This window comes from Salmo salar, chromosome 14 (genome assembly GCF_965601325.2).
Source record: "Salmo salar chromosome 14, fSalSal1, whole genome shotgun sequence".
In the NCBI taxonomy this organism is placed as follows: domain Eukaryota; kingdom Metazoa; phylum Chordata; class Actinopteri; order Salmoniformes; family Salmonidae; genus Salmo; species Salmo salar.
The window spans coordinates 99,084,906-99,100,525 of record NC_138304.1 but is presented as its reverse complement, the minus strand read 5'-3'; the positions used below and the strand labels follow the sequence as shown (position 1 = coordinate 99,100,525).

Genomic DNA, 15,620 nt, shown 5'->3' with positions numbered 1-15,620 from the left:
GACTCTTCCAAATTTTTCATTTGGAAGAGTCAGCTTTTTAAACCAACATGGCTCAGTTTAAATTGTTTTTACATTGTAGTAAAACAAAATCTCATTTGATATACATTTTGACATAAAATTACTACATTCTCCCTTACCATCACAACTCAGAATCCTACAAGCATTACTGAGACATAGAGATACTAACGTTACCCAACACGTCATTTTCAGGACAGTGTCTGTTGGACTGTCAGCTAAATAGAAGATGTACACAGTCGCTGGAGACATGATAAGTCGTGAGCATTAAGTATTCCAAACAGGATACAACGTGGCCCGTACTCAAAGAGCATCTCAGAGTAGCAGTTAAGTATTTTAATGATCAGTAAATATGATCTATTTATGAATTCGGAGACAGATATTCTCACTATGAATTATGATATTGACATTGAACTCTTTTCCTCTGAGAGTTCTGTCCCATCTTGGCCTTCACACCTGATACTGATAGTGGCCTATTCTCGTAATCAGTGCCACAACTTTGGTTTTTGAAGTAGTGAGGACATAATATATATATAATATATATATATATATATACTGCTCAAAAAAATAAAGGGAACACTAAAATAACACATCCTAGATCTGAATGACTGAAATAATCTTATTAAATACATTTTTCTTTACATAGTTAAATGTGCTGACAACAAAATCACATAAATTGGATTTCCATTTATTATTTTTATCAACCCATGGAGGTCTGGATTTGGAGTCACACTCAAAATTAAAGTGGAAAACCACACTACAGGCTAATCCAACATTGATGTAGTGTCCTTAAAACAAGTCAAAATGAGACTCAGTAGTGTTTGTGGCCTCCACGTGCCTGTATGACCTCCCTACAACGCCTGGGCATGCTCCTGATGAGGTGGCGGATGGTCTCCTGAGGAATCTCCTCCCAGACCTGGACTAAAGCATCCGCCAACTCCTGGACAGTCTGTGGTGCAACGTGGCGTTGGTGGATGGAGCGTGACATGATGTCCCAGATGTGCTCAATTGGATTCAGGTCTGGGGAACGGGCGGGCCAGTCCATAGCATCAATGCCTTCCTCTTGCAGGAACTGCTGACACACTCCAGCCACATGAGGTCTAGCATTGTCTTGCATTAGGAGGAACCCAAGGCCAACCGCACCAGCATATGGTCTCACAAGGGGTCTGAGGATCTCATCTCGGCACCTAATGGCAGTCAGGCTACCTCTGGCGAGCACATGGAGGGCTGTGCAGCCCCCCAAAGAAATGCCACCCCACACCATGACTGACCCACCGCCAAACCGGTCATGCTGGAGGATGTTGCAGGCAGCAGAACGTTCTCCAGACTCTGTCACGTGCTCAGTGTGAACCTGCTTTCATCTGTGAAGAGCACAGGGCGCCAGTGGCGAATTTGCCAATCTTGGTGTTCTCTGGCAAATGCCAAACGTCCTGCACGGTGTTGGGCTGTAAGCACAACCCCCACCTGTGGACGTCGGGCCCTCATACCACCCTCATGGAGTCTGTTTCTGACCGTTTGAGCAGACACATGCACATTTGTGGCCTGCTGGAGGTCATTTTGCAGGGCTCTGGCAGTGCTCCTCCTGCTCCTCCTTGCACAAAGGCGGAGGTAGTGGTCCTGCTGCTGGGTTGTTGCCCTCCTACGGCCTCCTCCACGTCTCCTGATGTACTGGCCTGTCTCCTGGTAGCGCCTCCATGCTCTGGACACTACGCTGACAGACACAGCAAACCTTGCCACAGCTCGCATTGATGTGCCATCCTGGATGAGCTGCACTACCTGAGCCACTTGTGTGGGTTGTAGACCACCTGCAGTCACCACCTGCAGAACCACTCCTTTATTGGGGGTGTCTTGCTAATTGCCTATAATTTCCACCTGTTGTCTATTCCATTTGCACAACAGCATGTGGAATTTATTGTCAATCAGTGTTGCTTCCTAAGTGGACAGTTTGATTTCACAGAAGTGTGATTGACTTGGAGTTACATTGTGTTGTTTAAGTGTTCCCTTTATTTTTTTGAGCAGTATATATATATATATATATATATATATATATTAATCCAGTCGGATAAACACTCAAGAGATATATATTTTTTCACCTCTATTTAACCAGGTAGGCCAGTTGAGACCAAGTTCTCATTTACAACTGCGACCTGGCAAAGATAAAGCAAAGCAGTGCGACAAAAACAACAACACAGAGTTACACATATACAAACGTACAGTCAATAACACAATAGAAAAATCTATGTACAGTGTGTGTAAATGTAGAAGAGTATTCCAATGATAAAACCCGGGTGGAGGGGGTCAAAAATACAACTTCAGAATGTCCCCCCCTGTTCCCAGTGAAAGTTGCACCCCTGCTCATAATACAGCTGGCACCAGTCTATACCAGTCCCAATGCTTTTCCATTGTTTCTGTTCTCCTTATAAGCAGAGACTCATTCCAATAGCAATATTTCTGCAATACACTTCTAATGAATGAGCAGCAAGCAACATAAAAAAAATATATCCTCTATTTAATATGATTACGTTAATAAAATAAATGATGATACATTGAATACAATTAAAACACTGTGTCACTAGACACATGTGTAACTCTTGAAACAGGATAAAAGGTGGGCGACTGTGGACTCGCCTCATTTCATTTCCTTCAAACCCACCAACCTGCCTCTCTGGATGAAGGAAAGGGGGTGAGAAAGGGAAGCTGTTCCAAGATTTTATCAGCTGCTGAGTAGTGAGAGCCAGATAGAGAGCACGTCTGGGAATCGCTGCAGATAGGAAACACAAGGACAGAGACAGGCAGACAGCTCACTGAGGATGGTCATCTTTTCGCATGGCAGTCCACGTTTGGCTGGCAGAGGGTTTTGTTCAGTTGATGTTGTCATTACACAGGGAACTCTTCATACAGAAACGGTCTTTGTGGCTGTTTTGTTATTTCGTGTTGTATAGCTAAGTTCACTTCATGTCACCATGCGTGACAAGATAATTGAAACTTTTTGAGCTCTCGCGGGTTGCCTGTGGGGATCAAAGACTAGAATCTTATTGTGGATCATTTGACCGAATAAATAATCATTATCTTATCATCACCTCAAACTCTTTGGCAAGGAAAGGAAAGACTGAAATAAATCTCCCTTATCGCTAAGAGCTTAGCTCTTCTCTCGACTTTCCCCCGCGGTGTGAGCAACTGTCCTCTTGTAGTCCTTGCGTAGTGTGGTCGCTAAATTGCTAATAATCAGTGTTTGTAATGTATTATTATTATTTTTTAAGTTAAACGTTTTTTGTTAAAAGTTTTAACTTCATTCAGACAGACATATCAAACACACCATTTACTCCGACGTGGTGTACAGACAGGTAGGTGTTCATTATATTATTTTTAAACGTTAATTAGCATATGGCTAACAACTTTTACTTAGGTTAGCTGCTTGCTGGCTTCTATGTAATGTAGCTAACTATCACCGGAGTTTCATTAGCAAATGTTATTTCTAGAAGCTAGCCAGTGTCTATGAATGGATTAGCTAGCTAACGTTAGTTTGGCGAGACATTTATCCTTAAGTTTCATACGAGCTCTGAATTGGTAGTTAATTAGTAAAAATGTTTTTATTCTGATGTTTCAGTTAAGTTTCTTGGATATTACTTTAGTTTTGATAAACAGCTGGGAAAAAAATATTGATAGTTAGTCAGGCAGGCAGAATCCGTTACAGTTACCTGTTACCTGTCCAAAATTGTAATCAGTAACTGAACTTTTGGATTACCCAACTCGGATTACTTTCAGTTACTTTTGGATTACTTTCCCCTCAAGAGACTTTAGAAGAAGATCCATAAAATGCATTTGGTGTGTCTTCACAGTGGTCTCTGACTTGTGGTCAGACTTGCTAAGGTGGAACAAACAAACTTGGGGCTTTTTTCAACTCGGATTTGAATGTGGTTGAGAAAACAGAAAAGTGTCATAATGTAATTTTATTTGCAAACATCCTTTCTGAATTTAAAAGTAATCCAAGATGTAATCCTCAAGTTTTTCTATAGTATCTGTAATCTGATTACAATATTTGTTGCTGGTAAAGTAGCTGATTAGCTTGTTTTTTTTTAAATAATCAGATTACATGTAATTCACCTAAAAATGGGTGCTATGAAATGGCAAAAGTCAAACTGACACAGATGTAGAGAGTGGTGTAGCCTAGCAGCTAGCTAATACATTATACAGATATTACTAGTGGTGTAGCCTAGCAGCTAGCTAATACATTATACAGATATTACTAGTGGTGTAGCCTAGCAGCTAGCTAATACATTATACAGATATTACTAGTGGTGTAGCCTAGCAGCTAGCTAACACATACAGATATTACTAGTGGTGTAGCCTAGCAGCTAGCTAATACATTATACAGATATTACTAGTGGTGTAGCCTAGCAGCTAGCTAATACATTATACAGATATTACTAGTGGTGTAGCCTAGCAGCTAGCTAACACATACAGATATTACTAGTGGTGTAGCCTAGCAGCTAGCTAATACATTATACAGATATTACTAGTGGTGTAGCCTAGCAGCTAGCTAATACATTATACAGATATTACTAGTGGTGTAGTCTAGCAGCTAGCTAATACATTATACAGATATTACTAGTGGTGTAGCCTAGCAGCTAGCTAAAACATTATACAGATATTACTAGTGGTGTAGCCTAGCAGCTAGCTAATACATTATACAGATATTACTAGTGGTGTAGCCTAGCAGCTAGCTAATACATTATACAGATATTACTAGTGGTGTAGCCTAGCAGCTAGCTAATACATTATACAGATATTACTAGTGGTGTAGCCTAGCAGCTAGCTAATACATTATACAGATATTACTAGTGGTGTAGTCTAGCAGCTAGCTAATACATTATACAGATATTACTAGTGGTGTAGCCTAGCAGCTAGCTAATACCTTATACAGATATTACTAGTGGTGTAGCCTAGCAGCTAGCTAATACATTATACAGATATTACTAGTGGTGTAGCCTAGCAGCTAGCTAATACATTATACATATATTACTAGTGGTGTAGCCTAGCAGCTAGCTAATACATTATACAGATATTACTAGTGGTGTAGCCTAGCAGCTAGCTAATACATTATACAGATATTACTAGTGGTGTAGCCTAGCAGCTAGCTAATACATTATACAGATATTACTAGTGGTGTAGTTGCGCCACTTTGTGGTGTCTGCATACATAGTGTTTCCTTTCCTTCTCCCTCATTAACTCCTCCTCTCTCTTTTCTCCCTCTCTCCCTTTAGGTTGTTAGGGTGTTAGTCTGCCACTATGCAGCCTGAACGAGCACATAAAGGTAGCCTATGGGTTATCATTTCTTTATTCTTTCACTCATTCATTCATTCATTCATTCATTCATGCATTCATTCATTCATTCATTCTCTCATTGTCACGTAGCTGTGTGTGGGCAGAGCCTGCTGTCCATCGCCCTCAGGGTGTATCTAAACAACAAGAACAGACTGCAGCCCATCATCGGTCAGGAACAGCCGTGTGTATATGTGTGTGTATCTGTGTGTTTGTATGTGTGTGATACATGTATGGGGTATTTGACCAATGTGTCTACTTTGACCTGTGTGTGTGTGTGTGTGTGTGTTTCAGGTTTGAGCTACGTGACAGAGTGTGTGACGCTCGGCCGGGACTCTGAGGCGGTGTACCTGTGTGAGGTGTGTGTGTGTCGTCTCAGTAAGGCTGACGTCAGGAGCCACATCATGGGGAGTCTCCATAGATACAGATACATAGTGAGTGTGGTTTTCTGGATCTGAGCTCTTCATTCACAGGCTACTTTATGGTCCTGATGTGTTACTGCAATAGGTGTACAGTTAACTCTCACATCTCTTTACACTATCACTGACATACAACTAGCCTAATGCAGTTTTGTAATGGTAATATTTCAGATTACAAAATGTTTAATTTAGAGCGATCAACACCATGTTTAGCATATTTAGAGTTTCTGCAATCCACATCATTTCCAGTGTTCTATTTGTGATGCTCAAGGTGCAGGTTGATGGTGACGAGATTGGTTCTGGATTATTCTCATATCTGTTGATAGTGGTTGACGGTCAGGTACACGGACCGAGGACACACTGACACCTGTTGTGTGTGTGTTTCCTCTCTCCCTTGGTTGTGATTGTATAGAAAGTCGATCACCCTCACTTTGTGTCAGAGTGGAAGCCGAGTCCTGACCTGTCAATGCTGGCCCGGCCTCTTATGGAGATGGCTCAAATACTAGAGAAGAGAGAAGGAACTGGGGACGTACAGGTCTGCGTGTGGTGTTTGTGTGTTTGTGCGGGCAGGTGTGTGTGTGCGCAAGACGTGTGTGTGTGTGTGTGTGTGTGTGTGTGTACAAATCTCCTGTCTTTCTGTTAGGTGCTGGAGTTGGATGCTGCCATTTATGAGGAGATGACGTTGCACAGTGACATCGATGGTCGGTCTATATCCTCCTCCTCTTTCATCCCTCTGTTTATTACCAGTTTACCTCACTCACTCTGTCCTCCCCTCTTCCCCCTCCCACCTTTCCTCTGTCCATAGTATCTCTCCCCCTCTCCCTCTCTATCTCTTTTCACCTCCTCCAGCTCTCATCCTCTTGCATGCCATCAGGACTGGGCGGGAGCAGAGAAATCTCAAGAGCCAATCAGAGAAGCCATCAGTCCAGTCGGAGTATCTCGCCATCCGATCACAGAGAACCATTATATCACCTCAGAGGCTCTACGTCCAACCTGAGAAGCCTGTTGTCCAGATTGATAACCGAACTGTCCTATGGAAGAGTCCGACTGCCCGGAGGAACTCATCTGGCCAATCAGAGAAGTCCCCTATATTGCGGCAGAGTGTTTCTGTCCAATCACAACTCAGCTCGGGGAAGGAGGAGAGGTTTTTCCATGAAACCAAGCCTCTGATTGGTGAGTGTATGTTTTATTTTAATTTTATTTTTTATTTCACCTTTATTTAACCAGGTAGGCTAGTTGAGAATAAGTTCTCATTTGCAATTGCAACCTGGCCAAGAATAAAGCAAAGCAGTTTGACACATACAACAACACAGAGTTACACATGGAGTAAAACAAACATACAGTCAATATACAGTAGAAAAAGTCTATATACAGTGTGTGCAAATGAGGTGAGATAAGGGAGGTAAGGCAATAAATAGGCCATGGTGGCGAAGTAATTACAATATAGCAATTCAACACTGGAGTGATAGATGTGCAGAAGATGAATGTGCAAGTAGAGATACTGGGGTGCAAAGGAGCAAAATAAATAAAATAAATAACAGTATGGGGATGAGGTAGTTGGATGGGCTATTTACAGATGGGCTATGTACAGGTGCAGTGATCTGTGAGCTGCTCTGACAGCTGGTGCTCAAAGCTAGTAAGGGAGATATGAGTCTCCAGCTTCAGTTTATGTGTAACCTCATGGGATGATACGCAAACTTTGTTCTGGTGGTTAAAGTCTGGTTTGGGCACCACCGTGTGGGAAAGGCCTATTTGACAGTTGGCTTAATTCATTTTTTAATGTTACTTCCTTCTATCTCTGAATCATTCCCTGCTACATGTTTCTAATCAGGTTGCTGTTGTCTATTGGGGGTAGGTGGGTCTTTTACAAGAAAACTGTCCATTAATGGTTGTCCTGTAAAATGTCTTCATCTGTTCATCTCACACTCTACTGTCATTTATCATTCTTCTCTGTGTGTCCTCTCTCTTTCTCTCCGTCTCCCTCTTTGTTGCATTCCCTCTCTCGTTGTCCCCTCCTCTCTTTCTCTCTCTCTCCTCTCTCACTAAAGGTGCTTCACTAAAGTGTCCTGCGTCAGCGTTACCATGGCAGCATGACCCCTCTCTTTCACCGACCCCTGATTATGTCACAGATGGAGGTCAGACATCACTGGGTGGTTCTGAGGAGGCGGGACTACAGGGGGTTGCATCGAAGGTGATTCGCTGTGAGCCGGTGTTCAAGGTGATTCTGTCTATGACTGACGGTCCCCTGCTGCTGGAGAGGAACTCCTTCAGCCTGGAAACCTCCCTTTCACACTCCTTACCCCTTCACTCCCCACCATAGATGCCTCCACCCAGCCCCATCCCACACCCATCCCACATTCTGTCAGATCAACTGACAGAATGTACCAAACAGGAGAAAGATCAACTGACAGAATGTACCAAACAGGAGAAAGATCAACTGACAGAATGTACCAAACAGGAGAAAGATCAACTGACAGAATGTACCAAACAGGAGAAAGATCAACTGACAGAATGTACCAAACAGGAGAAAGATCAACTGACAGAATGTACCAAACAGGAGAAAGATCAACTGACAGAATGTACCAAACAGGAGAAAGATCAACTGACAGAATGTACCAAACAGGAGAAAGATCAACTGACAGAATGTACCAAACAGGAGAAAGATCAACTGACAGAATGTACCAAACAGGAGAAAGATCAACTGACAGAATGTACCAAACAGGAGAAGGGACAACTGACAGAATGTACCAAACAGGAGAAGGGACAACTGACAGAATGTACCAAACAGGAGAAAGATCAACTGACAGAATGTACCAAACAGGAGAAGGGACAACTGACAGAATGTACCAAACAGGAGAAGGGACAACTGTATGCTACAGGAGCGAGGCTAACTGACTGTTAGTTGATGGAGAAAGAGGAACAATGCAGAGCTGAAACTCAGGAAGGAGTTGGAGGGGGAGAAATGGGGGTCATGGGGGAGGAAAGCTGAGAGAGAGGGAGGTAAACTCTGGCTTTCACCACCAACAGTATTTTCAAGGCCAGCCTCCACAACGGAACCAGGCGCAGGGGTTTACAGAAGCTCAGGTTGACACAGCAGCTCTCAGACATGACATAGCACTTCATAGGGATCAGGCAGGGCCATTCCTTCACAGAGGAGACATGAGCATTCGTATGGGTGACATAGCAGGTGCAGTTGTGTGAGTTCAGAGGTCAGAGTTCAGAGGAGCGTGGTCCTACAGAGCCAAACAGCTGACCCCTGACACCTATAGAACAGGTCCGCAGGGTTATGAGACACACCCTGGTCCTTACCCAGAGGGCCACAGAATGAACCGTGACCCTTACCGAGTTTGTTTCTGATGGGATCAGAACCAACCCTGGCCCACACCTCTTTCCCACTAACCCTATCGGGTTCAAACCCCAGCCCCTCCCGTACACTCGCTATCCACTCACCCAGGGGATTGCACCCCATCCATACCTTGATCCTTTCCTCAGGAGCATGGGGGGGGGGGGGGGGGGGGGCGTGCAGCCACAGGAGTACAGAGATCTAGACCCCCCCCCCCCCCCCCCCCCCCACAGCCTTTCCCTCCAGGACACGGAGAGTTCCTGTCCCCCCGGGACACGGCCCAGTCATCCTCCCCAGCCCTCCCTGTCACAGAGTAGGCTATTGGGTCCACATCCCTGCCTTGGGTCCCTGAGCAGCTCCAGGACCAGGACCTCCCTGGGTCTAACTACCACGGATGATTATTCTAGTGGTGCTTTAGACACTGACTTTGTTGTTTTAAATGGACAGGTGTTTTGTGTGTTTGTTTTATACACTCCGGTTTCTATGGTTTTTTTATACAACAGGCGGGTCTAATCCTGGATGCTGATTGGTTAAAACCGCATTCCAGACTGTTTTTATTTAAGCAATAAGGCCCGAGGGGGTGTGGTGTATGGCCAATATACCACGGCTAAGGGCTGTTCTTATGCACGATGCAACGCCTGGATACAGCCCTTAGCCGTGGTATATATGGCCATATACCACAAACCCCCGAGGTGTCTTATAGCTATTATAAACTGGTTACCAATGTAATTAGAGCTGTAAAAATAAATGTTTTGTCATACCCGTGGTATACTAAAGTGATAATGCCCGAGAAGCCGGTGTTTGGAGGGTAAATTGGCACGGGTGTTGTTAGGCCCGAGAAGAAGTCGATCAGCATTAGACCCACCCATTGTGTAAAACATTATACAACGGGTGGGTCTAATCCTGAATGCTGATTGGTTAAAACCGCATTCCAGCCGGTGTCTATTCCACAAGTTACCACTGGCTAAATCTATGAAGTTAAAATGCCTAGTATTTACTCTGTTCCATCTGACTGCTGCAATCCACTGTCTCATCAGCCCAGCCAGGCAATTTATGAACTTGATCTCCACTATAAAAAGCATCTAGTCATTATCTCACATTTCTTTTAGACTTACATTTATTTTTAAACAGCAGAGAGTTGTACAAACCTTGCTGTCTGTCTCTCCGACATTTGCAACATTGTTTCAATATTGAAATTCGATCTCCAGCTGTTGCATAGTAATGAACGTGGCCGGAGTCGGGATGAGACAGACAGGCAGGCAGTATTTCTTAGCCAGTCGAAATCATGAATCAGCATAATTTTTATGGAGATATACAAAGAACTATCAATAGAAAACAGGTCAAACTCTTGTGTTGCGACGTGCTTAAGAGCAGCCTTTAGCCGCGGTATATTGGCCATATACCACACCCCCTCAGGCCTTATTGCTTAATTATACACTGGATTGGATTCTGTTGGTTTTATTGATGATTTTGGGTTGTTGTAAACATGTACAATTATTTTCTCTCCCCTGTAAGCATGTGATTGGATTTCATGACTTCATACAACCGTCACTGATTCCAACTCACCGGTTCAACTCTGTTACCGATTCAAATTTATACAAGACAAGACTTGTTTGTTTTAAGTTGTTTGTCTGCTGCTGACAAGATGGGGAGATAAACCACTCATTGAACATTGCCTCAGTTTGTGAAACACATCTTCGACGAACCAACTACTGAGAGACCGTGAAGAAGTGAGAGAAAATAAGAAACCTGCACACTTCCCTTGCTCGTATCACTGCTCGTTATTAAGCTTTACGTATCGGCCTTAAGGCCTTCGTCAGAGCTTTTGTGAGTGTTTTTTATTTTGCACCCTTATGTAGACATTGCTCCACCCACATCCGTTCAATGCATGGAATGGGGTTGGAGTATTCATCTGTTACCGTGCATCTGCAACAAAGATAGCTCAGATGTGCGATTGCCTTTTGAATTTTTAGACCATGAAGAAGTAAAATAATATCTTTGTTGCCTTTTTCTACGTTTTATTTTAGCTATAGACTCAGCGATATGACGTAGATGCAAAAAGTAAACATAGTGGGTCAAATCCCTCAAAAACTTTGAAGCGCGAGGTTCAACTTCTCCTCTGTTTTAGTCGTGTGGCAATCACGCTGGAATTACATGAAGCGAACCCGTGCACATGGGACGATACCATGTGTGATTCTTTATACCATGTGTGTTTCTTTATTTGTACTATTTTATACATTGTAGAATAATAGTGAAGACATCAAAACTATGAAATAACACACATGGAATCGTGATGAAAAAAGTGTTAAACAAATCAAAATATATTTGACATTCTTCAAAGTAGCCACCCTTTGCCTTAATGACAGCTTTGCACAATATTGGCATTCTCTCAACCAGCTTCACGAGGTAGTCACCTGGAATGCATTTCAATTAACAGGTGTGCCTTGTTAAAGTTAATTTGTGGAATTTCTTTCCTTCTTAATGCGTTTGAGCCAATCAGTTGTGTTGTGACAAGGTAGGGGTGGTATACAGAAGATAGCCCTATTTGGTAAAAAAACAAGTCCATATTATGGCAAGAACAGCTCAAATAAGCAAAGAGAAATGACCGTCCATCATTACTTTAAGACATGAAGGTCAGTCAATTCGGTACATTTCGAGAAATTTGAAAGTTTCTTCAAGTGCAGTCGCAAAAACCATCAAGCGCTATGATGAAACTAGCTCTCATGAGGACCGCCACAGGAAAGGAAGACCAAGAGTTACCTCTGCTGCAGAGGATAAGTTCATTACAGTCACCACCCTCAGAAATTGCAGCCCAAATAAATGCTTCACAGAGTTCAAGTAACAGACACATCTCAACATCAACTGTCCAGAGGAGACTGTGTGAATCAGGCCTTCATGGTCGAATTGCTGCAAAGAAACCACTACTAAAGGACACAAATAATAAGAAGAGACTTGCTTGGGCCAAAAAACGAGCAATGGACATTAGACCGGTGGAAATGGGTCCTTTGGTCTGATGAGTCCAAATTTGAGATTTTGGATTCCAACCGCCGTGTGTTTGTGAGACGCAGAGTAGGTGAACGGATGATCTCCGCATGTGTGGTTCCCACCGTGAAGCATGGAGGAGGAAGTGTGATGGTGGTTTGCTGGTGACACTGTCTGTGATTTATTTAGATGTCAAGGCACACTTAACCAGCATGGCTACCACAGCATCCTGCAGCGATACATCATCACATCTGGTTTACGTACCTCCAAGCTGTGTAAGGGCTATTTGAGTGTAATGTTTACTGTTCATTTTTAATTGCTTATTTCACTTTTGTTTATCTATTTCACTTGCTTTGGCAATGTAAACATATGTTTCCCATGCCAATAAAGCCCCTTGAATTGAAATTGAATTGAGAGAGAGAGCATCACTTTCTCCTCCATAGCCTACAGTTTTTGTTTTGGTAAGAAGAAAACCATTTTTTTTTGAGAGGAGCCCCTATTCATTTCAGCTCTGTAAGTCATGGGTGGGGGAGATCCCTGAAAAATAGCTGACAAGTACAGGCAAAACATTCCCTTATATATATACACATATGGCGTTTTGTGTAACTGCTACCGTCTCTTATGACCGAAAAGAACTTCTGGACATCAGAACAGCGATTAATCAACGCGGACTGGAAGAAACTTTTTTCCTTTAACGAGTCCGACGAGAAGGATATCCTGCTTTCACTGGAACAGGCCCAGATCCAAGCCTTTTGCGTGAAGAAAAGACGCAGGAAAAGGGGCCGCAGATCGGACAGCCTTCTGAGAATCTGTAAACTCCCACTGCCATCCGTTCTTCTTGCTAACGTGCAATCATTGGAAAATAAAATTGATGACCTACGATTAAGATCATCCTACCAGCGGGACATTAAAAACTGTAACATCTGATGTTTCACGAGACGTGGCTGAACGACGATACAGACAATATAGAGCTAGCGGGATTTTCCATGAGACGCTACCTCTGGTAAGAAGACGCTACCGCTGGTAAAACGAGGGGTGGGGGTGTGTCTATTTGTCAATAAAAGCTGGTGCACGATGTCTAATATTAAAGAAGTCTTGAGGTATTGCTCGCCTGAGGTAGAGTACCTTATGATAAGCTGTCGACCACACCATCTACCAAGAGAGTTCTCATCTATATTATTCGTAGCCATCTATTTACTACCACAGACCGATGCTGGCACTAAGACCGCTCTCAACCAACTCTGTAAGGCCATAAGCAAAGAAGAAAATGCTCACCCAGAAGCGGCGCTCATAGTGGCCCGGTACTTTAATGCAGGCCAACTTAAATCAGTTTTACCACATTTTTAACAGCATGTGCAACCAGAGAAAAACAATCCTAGACCACCTTTACTCCACACACAGAGATGCATACAAAGCTCTCCCCCGCCCTCTATTTGGTAAATCTGACCATAATTATATCCTCCTGATTCCTGCTTACAAGCAAAAACTAAAGCAGGAAGTACCAGTGACTCGCTCAATACGGAAGTGGTCAGATGACGCGGATGCTACACTACAGGACTGTTTTGCAGCACAGACTGGAATATGTTCCGGGATTCATCCAATGGCATTGAGGAGTACACCACCTCAGTCATCGGCTTCATCAATAAGTGCATCGACGACATCATCCCCATAGTGACTGTACATACATATCTCAACCAGAAGCCATGGATTACAGGCAACATCCGTATCGAGCGTAGAGCATAGAGCTGCCGCTTTCAAGAAGCGGGAGACTAATCCGGATGCTGATAAGAAATCCCGCTATGCCCTCAGACGAACCATCATCAAACAAGCAAAGCATCAATACAGGACTAAGATTAAATCCTACTACACCGGCTTTGACGTTAGTCGGATGTGGCAGGGCTTGAAAACTATTAAGGATTACATAGGGAAACCCAGACGCGAGCTGCCCAGTGACACGAGTCTACCAAATGAGCTAAATGCCTTTTATGCTCGCTTCAAGGCAAGTAACACTGAAGCATGCACGAGAGCACCAGCTGTTCTGGATGACTGTGTGATAACGCTCTCGGTAGCCGATGTGAACAAAACCTTTAAACAGGTCAACATTCACAAAGCCACTGGGCCAGATGGATTACCAGGACATGTACTCAAAGCATGCGTGGACCAACTGTCAAGTGTCTTCACTGACATTTTCAACCTCTCCCTGACCTAGTCTGTAATACCTACATGTTTCAAGCCGACCACCATAGTCCCTGTGCCCAAGGAAGCAAAGGTAACCTGCCTAAATGACTACCACCCAGTAGCACTCACGTCGGTAGCCATGAAGTGCTTTGAAAGGCTGGTCATGGTTCACATCAACACCATCATGCCAGAAACCCTAGACCCACTCCAATTTGCATACCGCCCCAACAGATCCACAGATGACACAATCTCAATCGCAATCCACACTGCCCTTTCTCACCTGGACAAAAGGAACACCTATGTGAGAATGCTGTTCATTGACTACAGCTCAGCGTTCAACACCATAGTGCCCACGAAGTTCATCACTAAGCTAAGGACTCTGGGACTAAACACCTCCCTCTGCAACTGGATCCTGGACTTCCTAACAGGCAGACCCCAGGTGGTAAGAGTAGGCAACAACACGTCTGCCATGCTGATCCTTAACACTGGGGGCCCTCAAAGGTGTGTGCTTAGTTCCCTCCTGTATTCCCTGTTCACCCACGACTGCGTGGCCAAACATGATTCCAACACCACCATTAAGTTTGACGATGACACAACAGTGGTAGGCCTGATCACCGACAACGATGAGACAGCCTATAGGGAGGAGGTCAGAGAACTGGCAGTGTAGTGCCAGGACAACAACCTCTCCCTCAATGTGAGCAAGACAAAGGAGCTGATCGTGGACTACAGGCCCCCATTAACATTGACGGGGCTGTAGTGGAGCGGGTCGAGAGTTTCAAGTTCCTTGGTGTCCACATCACTAACGAACTATCATGGTCCAAACATATCAAGACAGTCGTGAAGAGGGCACGACAAAACTTTTTCCCCCTCAGGAGACTAAAAAGATTTGGCATGGGTCCTCAGATCTTCAAAAATTTCTACAGCTGCATCATCGAGAGCATCCTGACCGGTTACATCACCGCCTGGTATGGCAACAGCTCGGCATCTGGCCATAAGGTGCACAGAAGGTAGTGCGAACGGCCCAGTACATCACTGGGTCCAAGCTTCACGCCATCCAGGACCTATACAATAGGTGGTGTCAGAGGAAAGCCCATAAAATTGTCAAAGACTCCAGTCACCCAAGTTATAGACTGTTTTCTCTGCTACCGCACTCAATTAATAAAATCACCACCAGACAATTTACATTGACTGCCCTTTTGCACACTGCTGCAACTCGCTGTTTATTATCTATGCATAGTCACCCCCACCTACATGTACAAATGACCTCAACTAACCTGTACCCTGCACACTGACTCGGTACCGGTGCCCCCTGTATATAGCCTCATTATTGTTATTTTATTGTGTTACTTTTTATTATTACT

At 43.8% G+C, this 15,620-nt stretch overlaps 1 protein-coding gene across 1 annotated transcript; it reads left to right on the top strand.

The window, feature by feature from the left end:
- The first annotated feature begins 2,665 nt into the window (after positions 1-2,665).
- On the top strand, positions 2,666-9,243 carry si:ch211-199g17.2 (uncharacterized). The gene is made up of 8 exons (XM_014143072.3): positions 2,666-3,359; positions 5,280-5,329; positions 5,431-5,508; positions 5,632-5,771; positions 6,169-6,291; positions 6,400-6,457; positions 6,606-6,929; positions 7,805-9,243. Exons 2-8 carry the CDS (start codon positions 5,305-5,307, stop codon positions 8,074-8,076), a joined length of 1,020 nt encoding a protein of 339 aa, XP_013998547.1. The 5' UTR covers positions 2,666-3,359; positions 5,280-5,304; the 3' UTR covers positions 8,077-9,243.
- Positions 9,244-15,620: the final 6,377 nt, after the last annotated feature.